The sequence below is a fragment of the Mugil cephalus genome, chromosome 18 (assembly GCF_022458985.1).
Source record: "Mugil cephalus isolate CIBA_MC_2020 chromosome 18, CIBA_Mcephalus_1.1, whole genome shotgun sequence".
NCBI lineage: Eukaryota > Metazoa > Chordata > Actinopteri > Mugiliformes > Mugilidae > Mugil > Mugil cephalus.
The window spans coordinates 11628003-11654393 of NC_061787.1; the positions used below are offsets into that span (position 1 = coordinate 11628003).

At 41.6% G+C, this 26391-nt stretch overlaps 1 protein-coding gene across 2 annotated transcripts in view; it reads right to left on the reverse strand.

The window, feature by feature from the left end:
- Positions 1–11780, reverse strand: part of myo3a (myosin IIIA) — a 51262-nt gene extending 39482 nt beyond the window's left edge. Inside the window, exons 1-3 of one of the 2 annotated variants that reach the window (XM_047612077.1) lie at positions 11650–11780; positions 9732–9915; positions 7455–7589 (exon numbers count right to left, since the gene is read on the reverse strand). In XM_047612077.1, the coding sequence (XP_047468033.1) occupies positions 7455–7589; positions 9732–9915; positions 11650–11693 (363 nt within the window). In that variant the 5' untranslated portion in view covers positions 11694–11780. Of the gene's footprint in view, positions 1–7454; positions 7590–9731; positions 9916–10831; positions 10944–11649 lie in introns of those variants that run through there. The other variant, XM_047612078.1, reaches the window with a different exon arrangement.
- Positions 11781–26391: the final 14611 nt, after the last annotated feature.

Genomic DNA, 26391 nt, shown 5'->3' on the forward strand with positions numbered 1-26391 from the left:
TAAATAAAAGAGAAAAAGGAGACAATGAACAACAACTCAGCGTGAGTCAGCATCGCAGCCCCGTTTATACAATGTGTCGATATCTGGAACATCTCGGATATGCGGGATTTTCCTCACGTTGGGAAAACAGGCAGAGGACGGAGCAGGTTTGATTATAAGATTTCACGGTGAGAGAGGGGACGCTGAAAGGAAATCTGTCCATCTTTATAGGGGCTTATCTCTCCGCCGCAGCTCAGTGGAGGAGAATGTTCATTTTGTGCGCAGGGTTTTTAATCTATACGCTGGTGACTAAGCAGGGTGAACATTAAAGGCGCACACTTATTCTCCGTTATGTTTTCAGCCGATGCCAACATTTATATTAGAAATTACACACCACTTACATCCGTCGCAGTAACAGAACGTACCGGGTTAAAAATAGGCTCCAAGAAATGTTTCATTTTTTTTTTTGTGTGTGGAGTATACGGCATCTCGATATGGACTCCACTGTCAATAGCAATTCCCTCCTGGAAAATTACAGAAAATTACCCAGTGGGTTGCCTTGGCAACAATAATAACCCTTAATTTGGGCCTTTCTTCGGGAGATGCCGGAGGTATACGAAAAATCAAAAGCTCCGAGACGTCAATCAGCGAGCTGGGAGCCGGGGGCTGGGGGGGCAGAACGAACAGAAATTGTAGATTTTGCATACGAACGCTGTTTGTAAACACAGGCCATGTCACGTTGTGTGGTAATAGATATCATCTACAGATGTGTCATCTGTCGTTTTGACTTCGAATCACGCCTTTACTCTACGTCGCATGCAAAAAAAAAAGAGCATCCCAAACATTTTGTGTCAGACAGGAAATATCCATTACATGTCTTTATGTATGAAACACTTGTTCTTTTATAATTACACTCATTTTCCGCACTTGTGAGCTGAAAGCGTAATTAGCCTATAAGCATTCAGCGGTGTGTGGTTACTGAGGATAAAAATCAGACCCCTGCAGAGACTATACTGAAGAGATTTTTGTAGTACCTTCTGGGATTGGTTAAAGTAACTTCTATACAATACGCAGTATTAATACAACCGACAATTTTCAATGCACAGGCTAAAGGATAAAGGACTGTACACAAGAGCACTTATAATGGCTTCAAATGCAGTATTTAGCTTCTCCTGACAGCTATGGAACGGGATGTTTACCCACTGAACGTACAAAAAAAATACGCTGCATGTGGTCACTACATAAAAAAATTATGTGGCCACTGACCTGTATTATTTTTCTAAAAATGTCTTCGTCTGCAGTCTTAAGAAAAAAGGCGCTGACTGGTACAATAATAGAATCGCAAGTGTCAAATCTGTGCTTCTGTGCCCACATTTACAATTGAAGCTCAATTACAATAATAGAAAACCCATCAAATTTGAGAGTAGATAAATGTTTGATACTGACAGACGCAAGAGACGAGGCTGCATCTCACCACAGACCGTAGTCACTGTGTGTCTCTCACTCTGCTTTTTTAGAAACCACATGTGTTTGCATATCTCTGTGCTGCCCCTCTTTATAGTAATTCTCTGTAGTCTGTTTGTGTCTCGTTGGAGCAATTTGGTCTCTTTGCGGTAATCACGTGTCTCATTGTAGTAATGCCGTTCCTTGCCGTGGTGATCCCGTGTCTACTTGCAGCAGTTACGTGCAGCTTTGTAACAATTATGTCTCTTTGTGGTAATTTGCGCCTCCTGCCTCTCTTTGTAGTAAAGCTGCCACTGTGTAGTAATTGTGTCTCTTTGTGCTCATCTCAGGGCCCTTTTGTGGTACTTTTGCGTCTCTTTGTAGCCATTTTGTGCCTCTTTGTGGTAGGAGCTCCGGCCAAGGGCCTTGTCGCCCTATTCAATAATCCTTCCATGCTTGAGACGTTAAGAGTGAAGCAAGTGTTTGACCTTGACTAAGCGCTGGCATAAGTTTTCGACGCCGCGCCTCGTGTGTGTTTTCTATCCGCCTATCAATCTATCTTTCCATCAGGTGCCCAGAGAGCCGTTGCGCGATGGATGGCATGTATCTCGGCTGCCACACGGGGAGCTTAATCACTCCTCCTCTCTGCTACCAGACGTGCAGACAAACTGCAGTTGAGCGGAGAATACCGCAGAGGCTTTTCGCAGGCGGCGGCCCCGACAACGAGCCGCGCCTGACGTCAGCCCACATCACCGCCGCCGTATCACCTGTCATCATTAAATTACACAGGGCAGACAGGAAAATCCATATTAATGAGAGGTGCGCTGCCTGGTCTGATTTAGCCCGAGCTAAGCGCTAGCGCTCTCACCTGAGCCACATCCACGCAGCGACGCTGGACATGAGCATTAATTATTAGAGATGAAGCGAAGACCCAAATCTCTGCAGGGAGGAGGCGATAGATGGGACTTCAGAGCGGGTTTGATTTAATTCTTGAACGGTTAAAATGACACTTCCTAACGTTTCTGTGGAGTCACAGCAGGGCAGCAGAGATTCAAATGTGACAAGATTAAGGTTTCTTTTCAGCGGCGTCTTTACAATATAGGCTAACTAGTAATCGAATTAGATTAGATGAGTTTACAGAGAGAGAATCTACAAAACACACATCAGTTTAAGATGGTATTGTGTAACTCCTCGCATTTGTTTAAAGTATGATAAATTAGTTGTATTTAAATGAAAGAATGAATGAACGAATGAGAAGTTTATTTCGTCAAAACTTAAATAAGACTAAATAAGACTATTATATACAAGCATACATAGTTGTAGCAAATAATAAGCAAAACGCAAAATAAATAAAGGAGTGGGTGGAAGTAAATGTTAAATTTGAGGCTAAAATTGTCATTGACAAGCAGAGCAAACAGCTGAGTATCTAAGAAGATAAAACTGTTTAGTTGTTTGTCCACGAAATTATATGTCATTATATAAAAATTGTTATGAACTTGCACCTTTACAGATTTGCTTGAAACTACCAAGTCAAAAGGTTGTTTAAGACCCATGTTTTCGTCTTGCTTATCGTGTCAGTCTCCACAGAACTATCGGTTTCAAAGAATAAACTGAATACAATGAATACTGAGTGGGACGGTCTCCATTACAAATGAGGTCAGGTGCTTGTTTAGTCATGTAAATGAAAGCAGTCCATCAAAGACGGGTTAAAGAAGTAGATAAAACAAACGTAAAGATGAAACGCGCAGGTGCTGACTTAAGTCATCTTTCATGTACATTTTCCTCAGTGTGTAAATCCGAATTGCGTGATCGGGTGCATGTATGTGCTCTGCAGAGCCTGATGAAATATGTGTGCGTCTGTGCGCGTGTGTGTGTGTGAAATGCTGGACCGTCTCCAGAGAAAAACGCTCCCATTGTCCCTGTGGCCTTATCATTTACACGGCCATAATAGCTGGGGTGTCCACTTTCCGGCAGCGTTTATTGAAAAGTCCCAACAAGGAATACCATTTTAAACCTCATTGACAATTAATGACCGCGGAGGTTGAGAGGACGAATCGGGACAGAGGCTAATTAGGGTAAAAGCAGGACAGGGCAGCTTGTTGTTGACTTCTTGAGCAGCGTGCCCGACAAAGAAGCCAAAAAGAAAAGGGCAGGGGCAGAGAAATGTATTTTTCTTGGGTCGTCCTTTCACTGAGAACTAATTAAAGGCTTACACACAAAATATAAAAAGTAGCAGTAGTAGCAAAGAGAAGGGAAAGTATCTTCAAGGCTTTTAGGATCCAGCTCTATCATCTCAAACCAGATCTTACAACAAGAAAGCAAACCGAGGAAGAGATTTCTCCTTCAGTCAGCTTTTCTATTCGCCCATGAAGTTGGAATAAAGAAGAAGAAAGAGGAATGTACTTCAACTTTATGGGCAACTCTGTATGTGTAGACGTGTTGCTACCAGGTCAGACAAGTAGCCAAGGCAACTCATCAGTGCTTGAGTCACTATGAGGTTTAAAGATGAATCTATGGACTGGCTTGCTGATTTTACTCCACTTTACCATTTTTTGCAACTATATTCTTCCTTAAGTGCCAGTTTGAAAACAGTTTGTTAGCAGCAAACCTCTTTTAAAAGGTCAAATGTGTTCGTGGCACCTCTGGAGAAGCATTCAGACATCACAGCCTGTCTTAAACGGTCAGCGATAAAGAATCTTGTTGCTTCTAAACCCAAGAGCTGCACCAGAATTAGATGCGTTTGAAGAGGGAAGGTTTTCGCTTAATTATCTGGATGAGAAACACGTGTTTAGGTTCTGAAACGAGATCATATATGAATGCAAAATAAACCTTTAGCAGCAACGTTCTCTTATTGAGTCAACAGTCACATAAACTACCAGAAAGGTTTGGACTTGGTTTGCTCTGTATTGTTACTGCCACAAATTACAGTTTATTATACCAGGCACTGTGCGCTTTGCTTTGAAACTGGACACCGAAATTTCCATTCGATGTTCATTTTTGATTCCGAGTCTAACATCAACAGCAGTAACAAAGCTCCAAATAAAAATGTGGCCGACCTTTCAATTTTGGGATAACGCAAGACACATCTGTAACAAATTCGTTTTAAAAGGCTGCTCTAAACGCCGGCCCTCCTTTTAACAGGTTCCCTCGGATGAAACACGGGGTCTCACAAATGAAATGCACATCCACGTCAGTTTCCTTTTTTCAATTAGAGAATGAAAAGTCGCTCCGTCGTCGCTATCTTTGAAGTATTTTTAAGCTCGCTGCGAAGCGAAATTAGGCCTTCATGCAGCACATGAAAGCTCGCTCATCTCTGCCCACATCTGCCATCATAAAGGAGCACACTAGAGAGGCGAAGCCAAAACCCCTCGCATACCCCAATGAAGGGCTAACAAAGTAGGGAGGATGCAATTTGTATGAATTCTGGTCATAATGAGCGGTCTGCTGTCAGTGCAGGGTAGAGAAAGGCTCCTCTCCGCAGCGCTAGAGGATGGAAAATTACAGTTTAGGAAGGAGGGACAGTAACCATGGTGAATGACCACCTCACTCACTCCTTTCCTGCTTTTTCACTGCCTAAAACCCCATGTGCATGTACTTCAGAGCGCACACGTACACACACACACACACACACACATACAGAGAGAGAGGCTGCCACTTACTAAACTGTCAGGCAGTGATTTCAGCCTCAGGATTAGCCACCAGATTTAGACTGCTGGCTGCAGATTTTTTGAAAGCGAAAAAATTATATTTAACCACAGAGTAAACAGGGCACAACCTCAAAGGCAAACTAGGTTTATATTTATTGTCACCGGGCCTGAGCTCTGGCAGCTAAAATCTTGCAAAGCAGATCTTTGTTTTCCTCTCGTGCCGCGTGTAGTGTAGTGGAGTCAGATCATTCTGCATCTTGATCACTGACCGAAGCGAATGCATCATGTCATGTCAGGAGGACGGACGGTGATGAAAAGGGACAGAAACACAAGACTGAGAAGTGAAAACTATCTACTGGGTTTGTGTAACGCTGCTGCTGCTGATGCAAACCTCTATGAGCTTGGATTTCAAAAAATATGGGCGCTGTGTTCCAGCACTGCTGTGCTTCATGATGGAAAATAAAACAATACAATGTGGAACGCATTTACTGTCAGAATAAGAAACATTGCTGAGGCAGGAAAAAAATGCATGGATAATCCAATAAAATGCCACAGAATTAAACTATATATATATTTATACACATTTAAAACCCATACTTTCCTTTTTCCTTTTAAAGTATTTGATTTGTTTTATTATCCTTAAGGTGTGGTTCCTGTCTTGGCACAGGAAACAGGAGCTTGGTTATTGGTTGGCTAATGCACAGCTATGATTCACACAGCTACATGTGGACACATTTATGTTTTGCAAATATTTAGCACCATTCTAGAAGATTCTCAGTCATGATACATCCAAACCAAAGCCAAACTCCACGCCTGTCAAGTTCAGTTGGCTTTGTTTTTATACCACCATTATACCTTACACTGTTAGCACACTAACAGTTTGTAACAGACAAATAAAAAACGTAGCTGCGGTTGATGGGAAGGCTTTCAGCTTTGTGTGGGCTAAAGTAATTGCCACTCTATCTAGTAGCTGTTGACATGTTTCCTTTAAAATACAAACTCTCAACTTCATAATGGCACTAAAAGAAAAGTCAAAATGAATAGGAATTGTTCTCCCTTGTGGCGATTTGTGTAATAGTTGTTGAGATATACACTAGCTGGCCACTTTATTAGGTACACATGTTCAATTGCTTGTTAACGTAAAGCTACATTAAGCTAATCACATGGCTGCATTTCAATGCATTTATTCATGTAAAGGTGATCAAGACAACTTGCTGAAGTTCAAACTGAGCATCAAAATAAGGAAGAAAGGGGATTTAAGTGACTTTGAACCTGATACCTGAAACTTTGGACCCTTTAGTACAAACTGAGCATGGTTTAAATCCCACAGCCTACCTGAGTATTGTTGCTGACCATCTCCATCCCTTTATGACCACAGTGGACACATCTTCTGACAGCTACTTCCAGCAATAAAGTGGCTGGTGAGTGTTTATCATTCACAAACTAAGATTATCACTAGGGCCATGTTGCTAGCCTGATCAAAAATGTTTCATTACATTTTATAGAAATTCCACATCTACAACATTTTCGATAAGACCATCAGTTCTTATCCAACCTTGCCGTGTTTGCTGACCATGTCCACCAGGTTTGTACCGCTCTCTATCAAAGCAGGACAACAAATTACACACCCAGGACGGCGAAAAAGGCAAAGAAAACTGATATCTGACACTGTGTTGGTCCCAGCAAACACCACCTCTCCTCTGAGGTTGACCTCCATTACATGTTTGTCTGCCGCTTGACATTTCAAAAAGGGCTACGGCGAGCAGTGAAATATGAAAGACGGAGAACAGGGCAGCTGGAGGCGAGGCTTTTTTAGATGTACATGGCACCAAGGTCCCCTTGAAATTCATTGAAAAAAAAAATAAAAAATACACCTGCATCTGACCATTCTTGTACAACAGCAGGTAAAAGAAAGCAAAGTCAAATGGAAAAAGAGAGGAGAGTTTCAGTGTGCTGCAGCCTAAATCCAAACAGCAGAAATCATATACAACAAGGGACAACTCAACCTGCGCTCCAACCTTTCAGGTGTATAAACTAATTTGCAGAGACAACCCCTGCCAACAGAAATCCCTGCTCTGCTGCTCTCAGCAGGGGCGGTCGCAGCACGCACGCTAACCCTCCGCCCTCTTGATGCTAACTGGCCTGCGACCAAATCCCCCAGGTGGCCTATAAGTAAACTCCTAGCCTGTCTGTGGAGGCTAAAACTGTTACATAATCCATGTCAAGATTTGGTCACTGCTGCATATACCCGGTGAGACAAGTTGTGTGAAGAGCGACCAGACCTTTAATCTGCACATACACGCTCTTTGGCTGAACTGTCTGTAGCTGCAGCGTACGTGTGAACGCGACGTCAGTCACAGCCGCGGAGAGTTGACGCGTTCCTACCTCCAGTACGAGCCACAGCTGATCCCCGCATTTCACGTCCTTCATGTAGTACATGCCATAAAACTTGACGACGTTGGCGTGGTCAGACAGAGCTTTGAGGATGTTGTATTCTGCCTCGATCTCCTCGTCGATGTCCTGAAAAAAACAGGCAGATAAACTTACATTTTGTCGTGTCGTGTTATGACAGACATGACTATCTCCGTGTTAAAGACACAATTTTAAGAGTGATATCAAACTCTCGCTCATCAAACAAACAGGCGTTTAAAAAAGTTTACGTTCGCGGGACTTAGTCTGAATCTGGAATGTGGACGAAAAGGGCAAATCTGAGACATCTTAATTACTGTAATCATGCTATACTCTTCTGCTGCATGTCGCAGCACCACAGTAATCAAAGCTGACAGAAAAAGAGCACTTTATATAAAAATAAACCTTGCTGGTGCACATTTAATATTACAGATATAAAGCACGGACTCAGCTACGTGGAATAACAGGAAAAATAAAGTAACATGTTACTTTTTGTCACATGTTTTAATATGTCTGGATCTTTAGTAGCTCAACCAGACGGAAGTAAAGGCTGGAAAAGAGACAATAAGACATGCAAGAAAAAAAAAAGAAAATTTCTAGGCAGAACATAGACCCCAAGCAGCATTACATTGATCAGGCATAACATTATGACCACCTTCCTAGCATTGTGTAGGTCTCTCTTGTGCCTCCAGTACACTCATGACTCATCAGAGAATGAGTAACTGGCAACAGAATGATGTTAGTGGGGGGGCTTTGGGTCCTATGGGTTGAGGGGAGGGGCCTCTGTGAATCAGGCTCGTTCCAGTCCAGTGATCAGTTTGGGATAAGGTGAATTTGGAGTTGTTCCTAAAGACTGCATCCTACTGGGGATGGCTGCTGCCATCAGGGAGTGTCATTGCTATGCGGTGGGGGTGACTGGTCTGGGCTTGGTGGGTGGAACATGTTTACCACATGAATGCCAGGTCCACAGGCTTCCCAGTAGAACATTGTATTGTCACAAGATGTTCAATGTTATTTACTTTTCCTGACGGTGGTTTTAATGTTGTGGCTGATCGGTGTATAGTGTAATGAAAAACATTTGACTGTGGGTGAACAGCAGATAATCATTTCTCAGTAATGAGAGACAAATGTACAAAAGACTAGTACGACTTGAGGTCTGTTTTTAGGAAATGAAAACAGCTGCTCATTAGAGCTTCCAAATAAACCATGCAGATCAATGCACCTTTCAACAGACAACAAAAGAGTCTTTCTTCGTCCAGTTCCAGGCTAAAACACGGGAAAAACATTGTTTTTACAATTATATCTAAAAAAAAATGGTGATCTTTGCCAAGATGATGTCAATAAACAGTTTTAACGAATCCTCTCTAATATTACTGCACAATAACATATCAGCTCCTGCTAAGTGACAACGTGGATGTTTTGCAGCGATGTGTAAATTTTGTCACCATAAAAGATCCGTGACCCACTATCGCGCATCCTTGTGTTTCTCTGCTAAATGTCACAGTGTTCTTTGTTTTAGGCCATTTTTTCCCCCCCGCTTCACTGTTCTCCCTCTGTGCCAGATGTGTTTTGGCTCCATGCTTAACCACTGCACGAGCAAAGACGGCGACCAGGGTGCTGAGCTGATATCATCAGTGGCAATTTGCTGAGATAATTTGCTGATGGTCGTAGGTGGTCGAATACGTAATCATGTAATAATCATCATGTGAACAGAGTAAAGGAGAGCAGAATGATGTTGGTCCCTCCAGGAGCTGAGCAGATGAGTATGTACATGGTTTCAGAGCATGGTACTCCACCTATTAAATTCCTCGTTGTTAAGGGCTCGTGTCCTGCTACTCTGAGGTTGTTCAGTGACAAATGCTCAAATGAAAAATTATGCAAAAAAATAAACAAACTGCTTCCACACATAAACCATGCGGAGTCCAAATTCCTGTTAAATATAAAGTCACAGTGAATTATTTGGACAAAAAGCCACATTTGAAGTGAAAAATCTATGAAAATGACACAAAATACACATTTCCTGTGTATATTATTGGGAAGAAAGTGGTAGACATACACTCCCTAAACAGCTGATGAAAAATTATGAAATGGTTTACCAGATTTAGTCTAGTCTCTCAACAAATGTGACAGATTTAGGGCAACAACTCAGTAACATATCCAGTTTTGTGCCATCACAAAGAGCATAAACATGACCAAAACAGGACCAGACATGTGACATTAAACTAAAACGACCACAAGCAAACTGTAACTTACATGGATGGGGTCGAGTATCTTAACAGCTGCTTTACTTCCATCAATTTTGTTGAGCACCTTGTAGACTTTTCCATAGGTGCCTTTCCCAATTGTCTCAATGATTTCCCAGGTGTCGGTTGGATCGGGAAAGTTGTCAAAGACAATCGACTTCCCTGATTGTGGAAACATCTTCAGGAGAGATCGCCTACACAATGGGGAAAAAACAAAAGAAAACACAAGATTCACCGTTGGAACAGGAGAGGGCGGATACAAGGGAATGTGATTTTGCCGTACGCACAAATCTGTGTCTATACATTAATTAAACATGTGGGAACATATTAATGAAGAGCTCGGCTAAAGGCCACTTAAAACCAATTTTGCTCGGAGACAAACGCACATATTCTCTTACTCTAGACTCCAAGTTCAGACAGAAAGTGTAACCAGATGAGTGGCTTATCAAGTGTCCAGCGTACTCCCTGCTGGTTTGTTTGGGAAATAAACAGGAAGAACAAGTGTTTAACGGGAGGATAATCTGGAGTAGTTAGATAATTGGGAGTTCATTATTTTGGGGTTGGGGGGTTTTGCCGGTGCAGTAACACATTTCCATAGCGCTGCATAGTGTTATGATCTAAAGAAACTGAGTAAATAGCTGTAGACTTGAGCAAGTGAAGCTGTAGCTGTAAAACTAATCGGAAAAATACTGGTGAAAACAACTGCTTTCACCTTGGTTTACACTCATTTGATCTCGGACAAATCTAGAGAGAATATGGATTTGTCAGTCCATGTAGCTTTTTACTTGTCTGTAAACACACCTCAAGTTGTGCGTGCCTTTATTGGACTGTATCCAAAATAATACATTAATAATGTACACACGGCTATTAAATCAATGAATGAAGCTAAACAATGTTACCATAGCATGGAAATACATTCTGCAGAACCAACCAAACAATCAAATTGACGAATATAAATATAAATCACCCCTACCACATCATTTAGCCTGTACATCATTCAAGGGTGTCTATTTCTGTCCCCACAGTTTTGCCTTCAAAGTGCACAGACAATCAATCCATCCATAAAAACCGAAGCTTAAATAGCAGCAGAACAAGTTGAACCAAACTTACATTGTTCCCTAAGCCATACGTGAGCCATTGTGCAACAAAAGCAATTAATCCATTTCTGTGCAAAAGGTTAGCATGGGAGCAGTGGCAGGCTAGCCTGGCCTCTGGCTGTGAGTGCAAACCACAGAGGAGGAGCTAACACAAGCTAATCTCACTAGCAATTCCCCTGCTCCGGCGCTGCCATTGGAAACCATCTCTAAGTGTTTGGAGCTACGGTGGGATTAGCAGGAATTAGCCGCGGTTGCAGCATGAGCCTTTCCCCATATAGACATCCATTCATACAAGAAGGAAAGCTGGTTAGAGGACCTAAGCGCCCGGCGATGCAAAATGCCATTCGTCTTTTTATTATCAGTGGTCACTGGAGAAGGCTGCAACGCAGGGTGCTATCTTAGATCCGCTTCCGGCAGTTATTTTATCTAAACTAGGTATCATCATGATTATTTAAACCACTCCGGCCGTGTTACTGCGAGTGGATCGCTCCACATGGTGAGATTAAACTGGCAGACGTGAACGTTGTTTTGCAGAGATATTATCAGTCACTGCCCCTGCAGGCCAATTAGACCACTATACACGGACACGTGTAGGTAATTGTGCTCGTGTCTGCTTAATGTACAGCTCCTAAGTAATCTGCAAGATGTTCAATAATACATCACTGCCTCTATATGTGTCAACATGCTGTGACACATGAGACGAGGAGAGCGAAACCCAAGAACTCACACTGGACACCTCCAACAGGAGCAGTCTGCAAGGAAATAACCCCTTACAGGAGACAATGCGTGTGTGTGGGCGTGTGTGTGTGTGCGTGCATGGGGTTATCTAACCTTGTGTGCCCCGTAGCGCTGGCTGGCTGGCTGTCACTTTTCATTAGTTGTTTAGGGATGTGGCATTAACCAGAGTCTGTGTGAGAGTGCACAAATAATGAATAACTGGGCTTGTATTTACTGTATGCACGAATGCACCGGTGAAGAGAGATTTTTTTTTTTTTTATAAACATAAATAAATCTTTTGTTTACAGTGAAACCAAAGATAAACAAGGGTAAAATAAAACTCTTAAGTGGCTGCAGTGGTTTGGCCACTTGAAGGTGTAACACTGATGAGTGGGTTAAAGTGTCTTCAGACATACAAGCTGAAAAACACCTGCAGGGCTGTGCCGATGTCAAAACAACAACAACATTGTCACTGAGACGGCATGAGTTTTGTAAAATAATACTGTGCTGCAAATGGTTGCTGATGGAACTGACTGATAAAGAGATTCATGTTACCACAAGCAGAATAATCCCATGTTAATAGATTAGGGAATATAAACAGTAATTAAATGATTGCTGCAGGATATTTTAAGGTATTATGATAAGTGGGTTGTTCAGAGTTCAGGTTTAGGAAACACCACGATATTTAAAAAAACAAACATGCCTTTACTTTATGATCCATGTAAAGATCTAAGAAAAATCGTAACCATTAAATCCACCTCCACTACTCTCAGCAGACAATTGCAAATAACTTCTCAACACACAAAACACACGCCATGGTGCTCCCTGCAGATGTAAATTGGGCCAAATCCTAATAAGCGAGTCATTTCAGTATTCAGATTGACTCACCTTTAATGGTCGCTGGTGAAAGGGAACAAAGCGATCAAAGACACATGGATGGCAAGGATAGAGCCAAGATGTGCACTCGTAAACACGTGCATGCACATACAAACACACAGGACACACAAGCTGCAGCTGCAGTGTGCCGAGCCACTCCCAAAGTTTGCAAATAAGAAATCCAAATGAAGTAGCCACAGGCTAAGGAAACCAGTTAAAGATGCATGTTTTTAGCATTTTTAGCATTAGTAGTACATTTACTGGCATAAAAAGCAAAAAGTAAGCATCATACTTACTTGTTTTTAAGCGCGTTAGCATGCTTGTGTACCAAATGTGGATGATGGCATTAACAAGCAAGAGCAGGATGTTGTCCCTGTGTGGCCCAAGCCACCTCCGCTATGTATTATACATCAAGAATAAGGAGCGGTAACACAGCATACCTTAGTTATTTGCAGCAGGTAATTAGTTTAAGTAATTAGCGTTAGCACCAAGATGTCCAGTAGCCAGCAGCCGATGAATCTGATAGTGTCATAAATTAGGCTGGAGAACATAAGCTAACAACGGCGATTGCACTGACGGCAAGAAGGAACGAGTCAGGTGTAACAGGCCATGACTGCACGAACCCAAGCATCATTTAGCAGTGTCCCATTACACAGGCACTGCTGGGGAAAGAGCCGCTGAGAGGCCGAGCCAGAGCTCGACTGAGAGTTCAGTTCACAGCGCTGGACTGATGCTATCTACAACCTGCTTAGTATAAATTTAGAAGGATTTTGTATCAAAAAGATAATTTTCAGTCAATTTAAATTAAACTTACAAATTAAGACAAATAAATCTGACAAGTGCTGTAAATACCAGTAAAGTCTGACAATGAGATTAAATATCCTCTTTAAAATGACCCAACAGAGTTGCCTTTACCTCAGTTTATTTGTCATGACTTGACTGTTGCTACACATTTACTAACCTGATAGATATTTGCTCTTGGTAGCTTTCTTCTATCTGCTAACAAAAAAGTGTAAGCAAACACTATACCGATGCAAGTTTAGCTTGCCAATGCATTTTTACTGCTATTTCCACATTGGTCTACCTTGCTAACACACAGAATCCTTAAAAAACTAAATCAAATATGCTCACACCTACATTGCCTGCTAAGATATTTGAAAACTCAACCACTATTTCTACACTAATTTACCACACTAACGTGAAAGGCATTACAAAGCTAAACAAAATACATCCACAACTGGCTAGCTTGCTAACACACATGCTACTAGGAAGTTAAACCACTATTTCTATACATGTTTGGAAGGTCATAGCGAGCTAAACCTCAACTTTCACACCCAAACTAAATCACTATTAACACACCCGTTTACCCTGCTAACCCACAGTGGTTAGCAAGTTCTTAGCAAACTCAACCACAGTTTTCACGCATATTTTGCTTTTAGACCTACACGTTAGGAAGCTGCTAACAAGCAAAGCCCTTTATGTCACACCTGTTTACCTTGCTAACCCATAAACTATTAGCAGCTCTAACAGGTTCAACACAATTTGTTTTTGTTTTTTTGTTAGCTTTCTAGCCCATGAGATGTAAGCAAGATCATCCATGATGCTCACATTTATTAAGCTTTTATTAAGATGCTAGCCAGCCGTTAGCAAGCTAAACCACTTTTTACACATTTGTTATCAGGCTAACACTTGTTCACCTCGTTATTTCTGCTGCTATTTTACTAGCCCAAAAACACTTAGCAAGCTAAACTGTTCTCACACTGTATTGAATCATTACACTAATAGCCTTTTAAAAAGTAAAAGCTGCAGTGTTTTGCTTTTTAGTAAGCAAAACTTCATGTCCCCTTTATTAAACACAGCCAATCCAGCTAAACGTTTTTAGTATCAACAGATCTTTAACACCCTGTTTCTCCTCTTCAGCAACATTAAGTTTGCAAAACTCCACTTAATGATGCGCGAAGTAAGTAATTATTTGTCCTTCAATCGTCTCATTTGTTTACACTGATGATACCCCAGCACCTACCAATGCACAATAGAAATCAATTAACAATTTTTGAGCAGCAGCAAAGAAAAGATCTAAGGCAGCTATAGCTCACTCTGAAAAATTATTGATTCTGCTCAAACTGTCAGAAACTAATTGCTGTAGCAGTGAAGCTGATGATTTAGTACAATGAACGATGATTGTTTTCCCCTAAACACTCTGCTAAACACAGAGGCATGTCTTCATTATGGATCTGAATTTTGTGTTATTAAATAAATCAGGGATGTCAAGTTGTACACGTCTAAAAGTAAGAACTTTGTGTTGTCTTTCAGAATACAAGTCATGTCAACTGAATTTGATGTTTTATAGGATGCTAGTAATTGCAATAATTACATAATTTAATTATAGTTATAGCTTCGGTCTTGCATTGCATAGATTCTTGTGTGGAAGAAGGAAGAAAAATAGACCACTTTTCAAAAACAAAATTTCACAAGAAAGCATGTATTTCTCTGTTTTTAAAGAAGGAACTGCAGTAGATCCAGTTTTATGATCAAGCCATAACGCTCCATCAGTGATTTTGCTCCGGGGCTCCCGTTTTTTTTTTGTTTTTTTTTTTGGCCAAAAATAAATCTGGGGACCAGCGATGTCTCTATCTCTGACCAACACTTGTAAATCCCACTTCTATTTTCACCCCCATCCCACCACTGATGACCCCCATGCTGTCCGTCTGGACAGACCCTAATCAACGGCTCCGGTGTGGCTCCCTCAAGCACGTCCTCCAGGCCTGTGAAACTGCAGAGCACCAACCTCATTTCCCGCTCTGCTGCTTTACAAATGGCTGCTGAAACCCAAAAGCAAGACGAGGAATGGAGATGCACTGATGACCATAATAGCCATATGATTAGAGCAAGCAAAGGTCTAGTTCAGTGTGGAGACTCTCCCTGCCCCCTACTCAAGAATCATACTCAGATACAAGTGATGGAAAACATCTATAAACCGAGATAGAAATGTTCAACAACTATGTGGAAAAAATAAATGTTTCATAAATAGAGATGCAACGATTGTGAAATTCTGTATTGATACTGATGGTGATGGCCAATGACTAAAGCTGATTTTTTTTCTTTGTTATTTACACTTTACTGAGTCTTTCATCTCTTCATCCTATCATTCCACTGAGCACAAATCAGGGTTATCTTTAACCTCCTGTATTTTTTGTACAGAATAAAACATTACAGTTATATGTTTTGCTTTGGCGTTGTCTCTAGGCATTTTTTTTTCTGCAGGTGCCGACTCGTGTTTGGGTGGCGTCTTTAAAGAGTGAGCCAGACTGATGAGTGCACAAGTATAAATGACTCACAATGGCGGAGGCTACGTGTTTAGGTCACTGCGTCTACGTCCTGCTGTACTACAAAAGCACCTCCAGTCTTATTGGTGAGGCTTTGAACTTTCTTCATTTGTCTGTTTTTTGTCAGCTATGAGATTTGATGTGTTAAAATCCTTAGCTAATTTTTAGATTTTCTTTGGTTATTAGTTACATTACCATCGTGGGTTTTATGAATGGCATGTTGGTCCAGAACGAAAACTGTTTTTCCATTTTAGTCATTTAACAATATGAATTGAAATTCAAATGAATGGTACACAGACCCTAACTCCAGCCTGGAGCTAGCTAACCCGATTTTCCTTTGCTACTGGGCAGCACTGTGACTGAGCTATATTAATAATTTATTATGTCTATAGATCCTCTGCTTGGACTGCTCGCTGCACAACCGATGCGCAAGGCCTATCTTTACCTGTCTTTTGGGGGCCCTTAGAATAGTCCTAACTTTTCCCCCCTGTAGGCGTCACTGGCTGCACCAAAGTAGCTTTAGAGCCCAAACACATCAAACCAACAGAAGTCAGAATCTGCGAGACATCAATGATCCGCCACACTTCTTTTAATTAATACTGCATTCTGTTCTATCTCCACCAATTAAAAAGAAATATTGGATTATACACTGTAATTTCTATTCTTTTCTTTTTCCGACTCTCACGCTCCCATGGTACCACCGCAACTGTAGGCTTAGTACTTAGGCTGAGTACGCTTCAGCATTATATTAACAGCATAAAATGACAGAAACCATCCTCGAAAAAAATAGTTACTTGAAGTGTATTTTAGTGTTTTATTTTGGCCCATCCACTAACATGGAGGAGGTGGAGTTTATGATCTATTGGATTAGATAGATAGCTCTACTGGCTTTGGCTTCACTTTTACGGAGCTGTTCTGTCATCCATTTTTATACATCTATATCTATGATGTAAATATTGACTTTATATACAGTCTAAACCAAAAGGTTGCAATTGAACACACTGCAGGAACCTGCCATACCACTAGTTGGCAGTAGTCTGTGTTACTGATTCAAAGGGGAAAACTGGAAGAGCTGCTGGTATCATGCTGCAAACACAAAATAGAAACTAAAAAGTCTTAATTATCACCATGTATGTACTATGTAAAATGGATATTTATTGTAATGTAAATTCAGAGTACGAGACTAATTAGAGCTTTCCTTGTCAACATGAAAACATTAGTACTGCAGTGGTACTTTTTTACAAGTCTAATGTATATAGAGTCTATATATCTGGGATGTGTAACACAGTATCATAAACAAAAGTCTCTCTCTGCGAACTACTACAAACAAAATAATGTACGAGGACCCAGATGCAACACACAGTGAAAAGTGTGACGTGTTATATAAGCAGTTAATAGGCTTAATTTTTTGACAGGTAACCTACATACTACTCTGCTGCTCCTTGAGCCGCTAGTCCAAACACCACGGAGAATGATCCTCTCCGACGGATGCTGCACTGACAAGATATCTCATCTTACCACTCACGTAACATGGCTCCATAATCAAATAATCCTTCTCACACACCCGTACGGAACTGTACATCGTTCGAGCTCGATTAGGCTTGTGTGCTTATTTCTTATGTCTATTGAGCATCACAAAAGTATAAAAATTAAGATGGGTTTTTTTGGTATTTGAGTAGATAAGAATAAAAGAATATTTTAATTCAGACAGTTTGTAAAAAGCAGGTAAACAGAAATAAAACATTGGTCTCTCTCACATATAATCATCGATTTTCACTCCTTTGAACGTCTATTGATTTCTCTACTGAACCTGCAGGCTCTTGTATTTCTTTACGCGTTATCGAACGATGTAGAAAACCCAATAACTGCTGTGACGCTCATTCAAAACCACTTAAAGACACATAACGCAACAACGAGCAGGCTCTTTAAAAATTAAAAAGCTGTTTTGTAAAATTAAAAGATTCAAACAAAACAAAAGCCCTTACCTGAAACGACAGGATTTGTTATCGGACATGCCGTCAGACCTACTGTGCTGACAGATATTTCATAAAATGTGTGTGTTAGGATTCAGAGCAATGTCAGGATTGAGCACAATTATGTTGTTGAAAATGAAGTGGCACTGCAGTGACAAGAAAAGTCATGCAGCACGTCTCCTCTAGCCCACTCGTTAAAACCTGCATTGTTATCACAGATACATTGTGGTACATTTGGAGTTTTAGACATTGGGAGTTTATGTGACATATGAAACCAAACTAAACTTGGATTATTTAACCTACAGCCAAAACAGAAAGGAAATGAAATGAAACTGAATGTCCATTAAAAAAAAAAAGATTAGCCTTTCACTGTTGTCCTTCAGGCTGCTTTGTAGAGGACATCCTCTGTTTGTCCAAACCCTTTGACTGTCTTTTTGCCGCAGCGTTGACACGCCGGTGTGAAGGACAACCAGCGGTTCATGAAGATTGATTGACTGATTGATAAGTGTATTGATCAGCACAATCTCACCCTCTTTCTATGTAGCATGTGGAAGTCAATATCGGCCTTTCTGTACCCATCAGCGCTGCGCCACGCTGCACACGCCCTCTGCGTCCTCACTGCCATCATGAGTTTAACTCTGGTCTGACTCAGTTAAATAAGGTTGAGTTTGTGTCCTTGCACTCAACCTCCCATTTTGACGTCAGAAGAAGAAAAACGTGCACAAAATTCATGTCGCGACCTACATGGGCTGAACGCTGCCGAGAGCCGACTCAGAAGTCTCGTCCCGAACGCCTTTCCTCGCCTGTCTGTTTCGTACGCTTCCGCTGAAGCAATTCATAAAAACAATAGAACAATATGTCCCTTCTTTTGCTCCTCTAATCATCGCGCAGTCTGACTTGAAAGCGCCGAGTGGAATAATGGAGTGTCGGACACAATCAGACGAAATCAGAGATCACTTCAAGGATATTTAAGGCGGGACGCTCTGATTGTTGGTGCCTCTGTGATGCAGATCAGTGGACGTCCGGCTGAGCCTGCGGCGCCCGAGTCCAGGCCGTCTGCGAAGACTGATTGAATAAGGCTACTCACGAGGCTATTGTGGCTGTAGGTACGTGGTGTGAATGCCTGACAGGCTCGTGGGCTGGTGTCAATGGCTGGCTCCCATTGTGGCAAACCACTGGGCCGTGACTTACCCAGCTGTGGTGTAAAGCATATCATGAGCCACTGAAATGAGTATTGGGATTGTGCAGTTGATAGAAACATCATTAGGCGATCATTTCCTCGGCCATAAACGTGCGCAGAGCTCCATTTTGGCCGTCCTCCCTGCAGCCGACCTGACAACCTTGCTCATTATAGCATTTATGCGCATATTTTGGGACAATTTACTGCTGCTTTGGTTCGAGACTGAAGGGAAAGTACACAGTGTTTTTATTTGTGCAGAGGACAGTGCTGCGTGAATCCTTTATTTAAACTGTAAAGGCAACCATGCCTTGAGGTTAATTAAACATTTCCATAAATGAAATGCAACACAAGCTCAACATACATAGCTTATCTAAATGTGAAGAAATAAAAAATGACGATCCTAAAAGCCTTGGTTTACATGTGATCTTAATGGATCTGTTGTGGCTTGTGTGATGTTAGTCGAATGAATGGCAGCGTATTTATAGAAGCCTTTGATATACAAAAATTGAATTCCCATTTGATCCCTGTAATTGCAGATCTTAACACAGGGCTTAACGTTTGTTCATAGAAACCTTGCAGCTCTGCAAATGTTAATCTGGCCTATACAACGGAAGTGACATTCAAATTGTGTTTAACCGTGTGGATATTGAATAGAAATTGTGTATGTTTGGGGGATTTAAAAAGCTGCTAAAGTTGCTGCTAATGTTAGCATTCTTGAAGCTCAATGTGAGTGGCATTGGCTGTCACCATCTTGGAAGTACCTGACACTTCAATGATGTGCGGATCGATACTGAAATATCGATACTTCTGATACCAGGTCTTTATGCTTTGAAATCCATTCTTCTGTCTTGTATTATTTATGAAGCTATGATTTGGATTAGACTACTTTTATAGGTTTACCAGGCATTAGGGTAGATTTACACAGTATTGTATCGGATTGGTATCGCCAATACCGGCCTGAGTTTTACTCAGTATCGGATCAGAAAGGACGGTATCGAACATCACCAGTCAGTGTTCACTTGAAGCAGGCACGCCCTTAATCATGCATAACTTTAAGCCTTGATAGAGTTTAAATGTGTGAGTTACATAAATATTCACTCCTAGTCATGCTACTGGACAGTTTGAAATAGAGGTCAATGGTGATTGACTAGTTTTTGGAAAAAGGCCAGGCCATTTAAGAACAGTTTTTGCCACTTCCGCACCGGCTCAATTTTTCAACCATGGAGGATGCACGGATGGTCATAGCCAACTTATATTGTGCATCCACAAAGATTTAAAGAACAGGCAAAGAACACGGCCATTTTGACGAAATTTAAACTGTTTGAAGGAAAAAAATGCATGTTAAGGGGATAAAAATCGAGGTCAAAGAAAGATTTTAAGGTAAATTATCCAACACTGCCATCCCCAGAGCCACATTGTTAGAAATCCTCAGTAAGAACATTAAATACATAAACCGTTTCTACCCACTCCTCTTGCCAGCCCACATGAGTACAGTCAGAAGGGTTTTATGACACAATGCTGAACAGCCCCAGCAGTGACTCATCACCAGAACAGAGTTTAAGCTGTTCACCACTGGAGAAGAGTTCTGTAACTTGATGATGCTAATGCCCTCTGCTGCTCTTCAGGATTCATTTCTCTTCTTTGATTTTATCAGCAGCTTTGTCTGTTTGTCTGGGAGATTAGCATCCCTTGAAGTTCTGCCAAAAGCATATGAAAGAAATGAAACTCAGTTTAACCTTTATACAGGTACAAAACTGAATAAAGCCTTTAGCTACTTTTGTGTAGCTACATATCTAACAAAACAGGCTGTTGCTCACTTCACAACAAATGCCCGAACAACTGACACTTAAATAATAACAGGTTTGACTTTTTAGTCGACCTCCACAGAGTTTTACTTTGAGTTTTACCGTCCTCAGCCTATTCGGTCGACGGTGCTAGAATTCCCTGACGGAGCGAACCGTAATCAGCTTTTGCTCCATATGGCGAGAGGCGTGGATTTCTATGTAAAGAGCTGCTGCCAGGTTAGGCGGACACCCACAGCTCCAGTCATATCCTCACAGCGCACGAGCAACCGACGAATATTTTGATCAAAAACGTGATATCTACACGCGCTGTGAATTTAAAAAGGGATTAGACATGCAGCAAGGGGCACGCAATGTGTGACAATGACAGACAGATTCACTGCGAAACCCAGCACTGTGTAATTAACATCTGTTATAATAACAGAGGTCATAATGCAGAAAAGCCCACCTACCCCTGATCTGACAAAATAATAGACAACGCTGTGGCGGTAATATCATTTTCTGCTACTGTGTGTGTCAAGTAATCACCATCATCCAAAATTTCCCATTTTTAACAGGGTGATCAAGGCTATTATCTTGCAAGACGGTCTATCTGTGTTTTCAGATTACGTGACAGGTCTGATTGCCGGTTAATGGCCTGTGGCAGTTTTTCACTCCTCCGCTTTTCCTTTTTTCTCCTTGTCATTTATCCTAAAGACCCACAGGACTGTAACTGAGTGGTCCAAATCAGGAAACCTACTCATGCTTTAAACACATCAGGAGACTCGTGTGACATTTAGGCTGCATGGAGACCACGAGAAATCTAAATTCATCCCTGGTTAATTGTCAAATATTCTAAGACACGGTGTGGTGCAGTGTTGCATTTACTGTCTGAGTGGTGTGTCCGTCTCCATCCAGCTCCCTTCAAGTGATTTGTTTTTTTTTTTTTAGTTCTGCCAAAGATGTCTGGCTTGTCCTGCGTCACTGGACTGAGAACCAACAGGATCAGAGGCTGGGGTTGGGGTTCCTTCAAGCTGTCATCTTGCGTTCTCTTCTACGTCACACTCGATAATCCACATGAGTCCACAGTTTTCTCTTTTTCTGGGGAGGAAAAGGAAAGACATTGTTCACAAGTGCATCCTATGCAGTTTCATTGTTCTGCTTTTTTTTTCTTTTTTCCTTTATGTAATCTTTGTTCTGCAAACATTTTGCCTTGTGTCACGATATAAATTCCCCAAATGACCCCTGCTGTTTCTACTACTACTATTACCAAATATATACAAACCCATTTGAGCACACAGCGTGCAGTCATTCATCATTTTTTTGCCCTTCATCTTCTGTGACTCAACCCCGGGTCTACGCGGGGACACCTGGGGGACACAAACCAAAACACAGTCAGCACTTGTGACCCTGAAAATAGAGGTCACACCACCTTTACATATTTCCTTCAGTGCAAATAGGAAAGGTAGGTGTGCTAGATAGTGACAGATTTTAAGTGTGTAGCCGGAAGTAATTTTAAATCATTCAATGCACATGCCGTGGCACATTTATTGTCACCGAGTGCGGCCATCTTGCTTGTCCAGGAATCAAATCACGAGGTGAATCATGTTTATCGCGGCATGATGTCCCCACCCACGCCCTCAACCCCCACGCCGCCGGTCCTATTGAAGGGGCTGTCTTTGCCCAAAATGTGCTCAGATGGGGGAGATGAGGTTTGCTGTTCCCCCAGAATACATTATGCCCCCCTCAGCGCTTTTAAGCTTGTGAGACTATTATCCAGCAGCCCCCAGTAAGTTCTTATCAGCCGCAACCAGATGGAGAACACACCAGCAATAGCTCCAGACTTGTTGATCGAGCAGCGCTGGCAGAATGGCTGTCATTGTCGAGAGGTTCTGTGGTTTCAGATTAGCATCTCGGACTCTTTTTAACCATTCTATAATTACAAAGAGAAGTCCCATTAATGACTGTTATTTCACCGGCTGGATTTATTTGGCGACGCAGGCAGCTTGAGCAGAGAAAAACATCAGAGAAGGAAAAATCCACACGTCTGGTCCGTTTTTTTTAAGCATGTGTATTGTTTTTTTATGTTCCTTACCCATGTATTTGGCTTAATGTGTAACCGCTCATCGACGTACCGTTAACCCATCAGACTTAATCTAATCAGCTGCAGCGTGGCAAACTGTGCAATGAGGGGTGTCTGCCTGCTGCGCTAGACCACACAAATGACAGAATCGTGCGTGCTGGATACAACACTGTCCTCTAGTGCCTCTTAGCACTAGCAGCTCCACAGCGTGCTGCAGCGAAGCATGTCATCCAGCGGTGTCGTGAAGTTAATAGAGACTGGACACTTTACAGCTGTGAGGACAAAAACATATACGTCCAGTTAGAGGCTCGAGATGAAACTGTGATTGACAAAATTAGATGTTGACCGATCCGTCAATGTGTCATGTCACTGCGGGAAAAAAAAAAAGGACAAGAATAGGCATCGGCAAGTGCGCAGACTCCAGCCCCCACCTCAATTCGACCAAAGGGGTAAATACCCATAATGCACTCCTTGATGCATTTATACTGAAATGGCGTCACGTTGGTGTGCTGACCCACTTCTTCGTCAGCCAGCAGGTTATTTTAAGATTTCATTAGCCAAGGGCAAACCAAAAGGTGAAGACACCCGCATCCCTGAACCAACCAGTCCGATTGTTTTGAGGGATTCATTTCTGTTTGAGCATCTGTCTCTGTGCAGCCTGTCTGCCACAATAAATCCCACAGATTCTGTGTAACTATGTATCCCAAATGCAGAGTTGAACAAAAGTAATTGCGGTGACTGCTAGTGTGTTGTCAGATCCTTGAAATATGATGTTGTGTCAGTTTTGCTCAAGGCTAATGTATCACTGGGTTTAAAGCTTGATCCTGTCACAACTGCTACTAAACAACAACAGACAACTCCTGAAGACACAGGCAACTGCAAGTATAAACAAATATACAACACAAGGCTGCACAGGGATAACAAATACACTTTGAAACCATGATTTTCTCTCAAAATAGACACTGATTAAATAAAGGAGGTCAGAATAACAGAAAAATAGAAGCAGTAGCCGCTTAGCTTACCATCAGACAAAGAGTGGAAACAGCTTGCATGGTTAACGTTGACCAGACTGCACAGAGGAGAATAAGCTAGGTTAGCTTGGCCCTGTATCGGAGAAAAAGAATACACATGTCTGCGCAGCTTTAACACAGTTTATATTGTATTTTTTTTTTTTTTTTTTTTTTTTTTTTTTTTTAGTGTAAGAAAATGTTTGCCTTATCTAAAGGTAAAAGTTTTTGGCAGTGTGTACTAAAAATAATAAAATAAACCAACCTTTAAATAGAGGGTGTGCACGTGACGTCCCAGCAGGCAGAAGTCTCCATGGTTACGGCCACCGAGTGGCAAAAAGTGACATTTGAGCATGGAGATTAGCAGCATTAGTGTGAATCATAGGCTTCAATAGCGTCTAAACTGTAAAACTAAATAAAAAAAAATGGCGAGGAGCTGTCGCACGATTGACTGTACCAACAGATTTGAAAAGCAGTCGGTGATATATTTTTTACAGGCTCCAGAAAGCCAGAGAAATGGGAAGTAAATGGATCGCTGCATTATGAAGTAATAACTGGAATCTAGGCACAGAAACCTGGTGTTGTTGTTCACATTTAGTGTCAGGTAACATTATTTATGCTATATTTTTTGATTTAAGTCATACCTTATGCTACTTCTTAACGCGTTTGTCGATGTTGTTGATATGGCGTAGTTACGGCCGATAGTAACTACTTCAGTTCCGACAGTAAATACCAATTAGCATAAACAATAAATGGTATATTTGTGATCACTCCTCGCCATCCTTTTAACGTTTGGTCGGACACTATTGTATTGTATGGCTAACGTTACTTCTCGTAGATTTGTTAGCGTTAGCATCTTTTATTTAGGTACATTTATCATAACTGAAATTAGCTTAAACTAACTGAGACTGAGGCTAATCCACTTTTCCAAATCCATACTAGTTCGCATGGATCCTTGTCGAGTCCAGTTGTCCTTAATTTGATCTGATAATCTACATTTTTCCCGGTCTGGCTGTATTTACTGATACAATTCACGATGTTTTTGCCACTTAGGGGGCGTGGCCCCGCGTGGCAGAGACGTCAATGCATCGAGCGTTAACTTATACAGTCAATGGTGCTTACTTAGAAATTCCCATCATCTTCCTATTAAACTAAACTTTCCAGAGGACTGTTAGCAATCCTCTGGCTCAAGATCAGCTTTGCAAAAAGACTGGAATCAGAGCAGAGACATGTTAGCTTTGCCTCTGTCTTTATGTCAAACCAATTTCATCTCAAGTGGGCCGAACCAGTAACATAACAACACAATGAACTGTAAGTAACAACAACTCCAGATTTTTCCATTTGTTTTAGTGCAAAGAAGACACAAACCCTCTGGTGGGCCGCTTTTGGCCCACGGGCCGTATGTCGGACACCTGTGCTCTAGGAGAACAGCTCTCAGTTGTATACAAGTCTTGATTTGAGGAAGTTACAATGTCTGTCCAAGAGTACCATTTATCCTTGTTTCCGTTGTGCTAATCTAAGCTAATTACTAATAACATACCATACGATCTGGACCCAATTTTCTCATTTAAATTCTGGCAAAAGGGATATGTGTATTCACCAAAACGTTAATTTAAAACATACTTATGTCTTTTACCCTTAAACTAATAAACAGAAGTGGTTAAAAACTAAAAGGTGGGGGCTATACTTCAAGATGGAAGTTTAAACAGTGAGTATAGTATATCTGCATACAAAATATTTAATTTTCCTTTCATTAGAAACCCAAATATTACGATACCACATTAAATCTTACGGATTTCACACAATAAGCTCAACAAAATGTTAACTCAGGCTTAGAACTGTTACTCAATACCAAGCAATAATCTCAGTAAATTGTAATAGTGACTTTTCAAGCTCATTTTTCTCAAAGGTCTGAGCTCTTTTGCTCCATAACAAGCCTCGTAATCCTTTATATAATATGTCTGAGGCATTTAGTGCGCAGCAGGTCTGGCACAACCTGCCAGTATATCAACAAAATATAACCCCTGCCCGTCTGAGCAAGCAGCTTCAAACACATTTTACTTGCACCATTAAAGCGGTGATCGGTGGTTATTACAAGCTCCTCTCTCCGTGAGAACATCCACGTGCTCTTTTTGTCAAGGTCAGGAGCATCCAGGGTGGATGGAGGGGGGGAGGCAGCAGGGGGGGTGAATTTCGTAGCCATGAGGCACTTGGAGCCTCCGCAGTGACATGGCACCTGCAACCGGGGCAGGCACAAAATGGAGTCCCAGCTGGCCCCATTGGCCGGCCCTACACTGGTGTGAGTCAAAGAGCCGGGGGAGGAGTGGAGAATGCTTCAGGCTCGATTAGGCCCACGTCCTATCTCCATCTTCAGCTCTGAGCTCCATCACCCCGAGTCATTAGGACCGAATTCACAGTTGCCACTCTGGAATATTACCAGCTACAGTTTTTAGATACAAAAACAGAAGTGACAAGCAAAAAAAATTAAATAAAATACTCATACCACAGCCTTTTCACTTAAGCATTTGCAGACCTGCCTTTAAGTCTCGGCGCCAGTGATGAGGAGAGCAGAAGTGACGTTAACATGCCTCAGGAGGTGTGAAGAGGTGAGTGGTTGGCAGAGACGGACC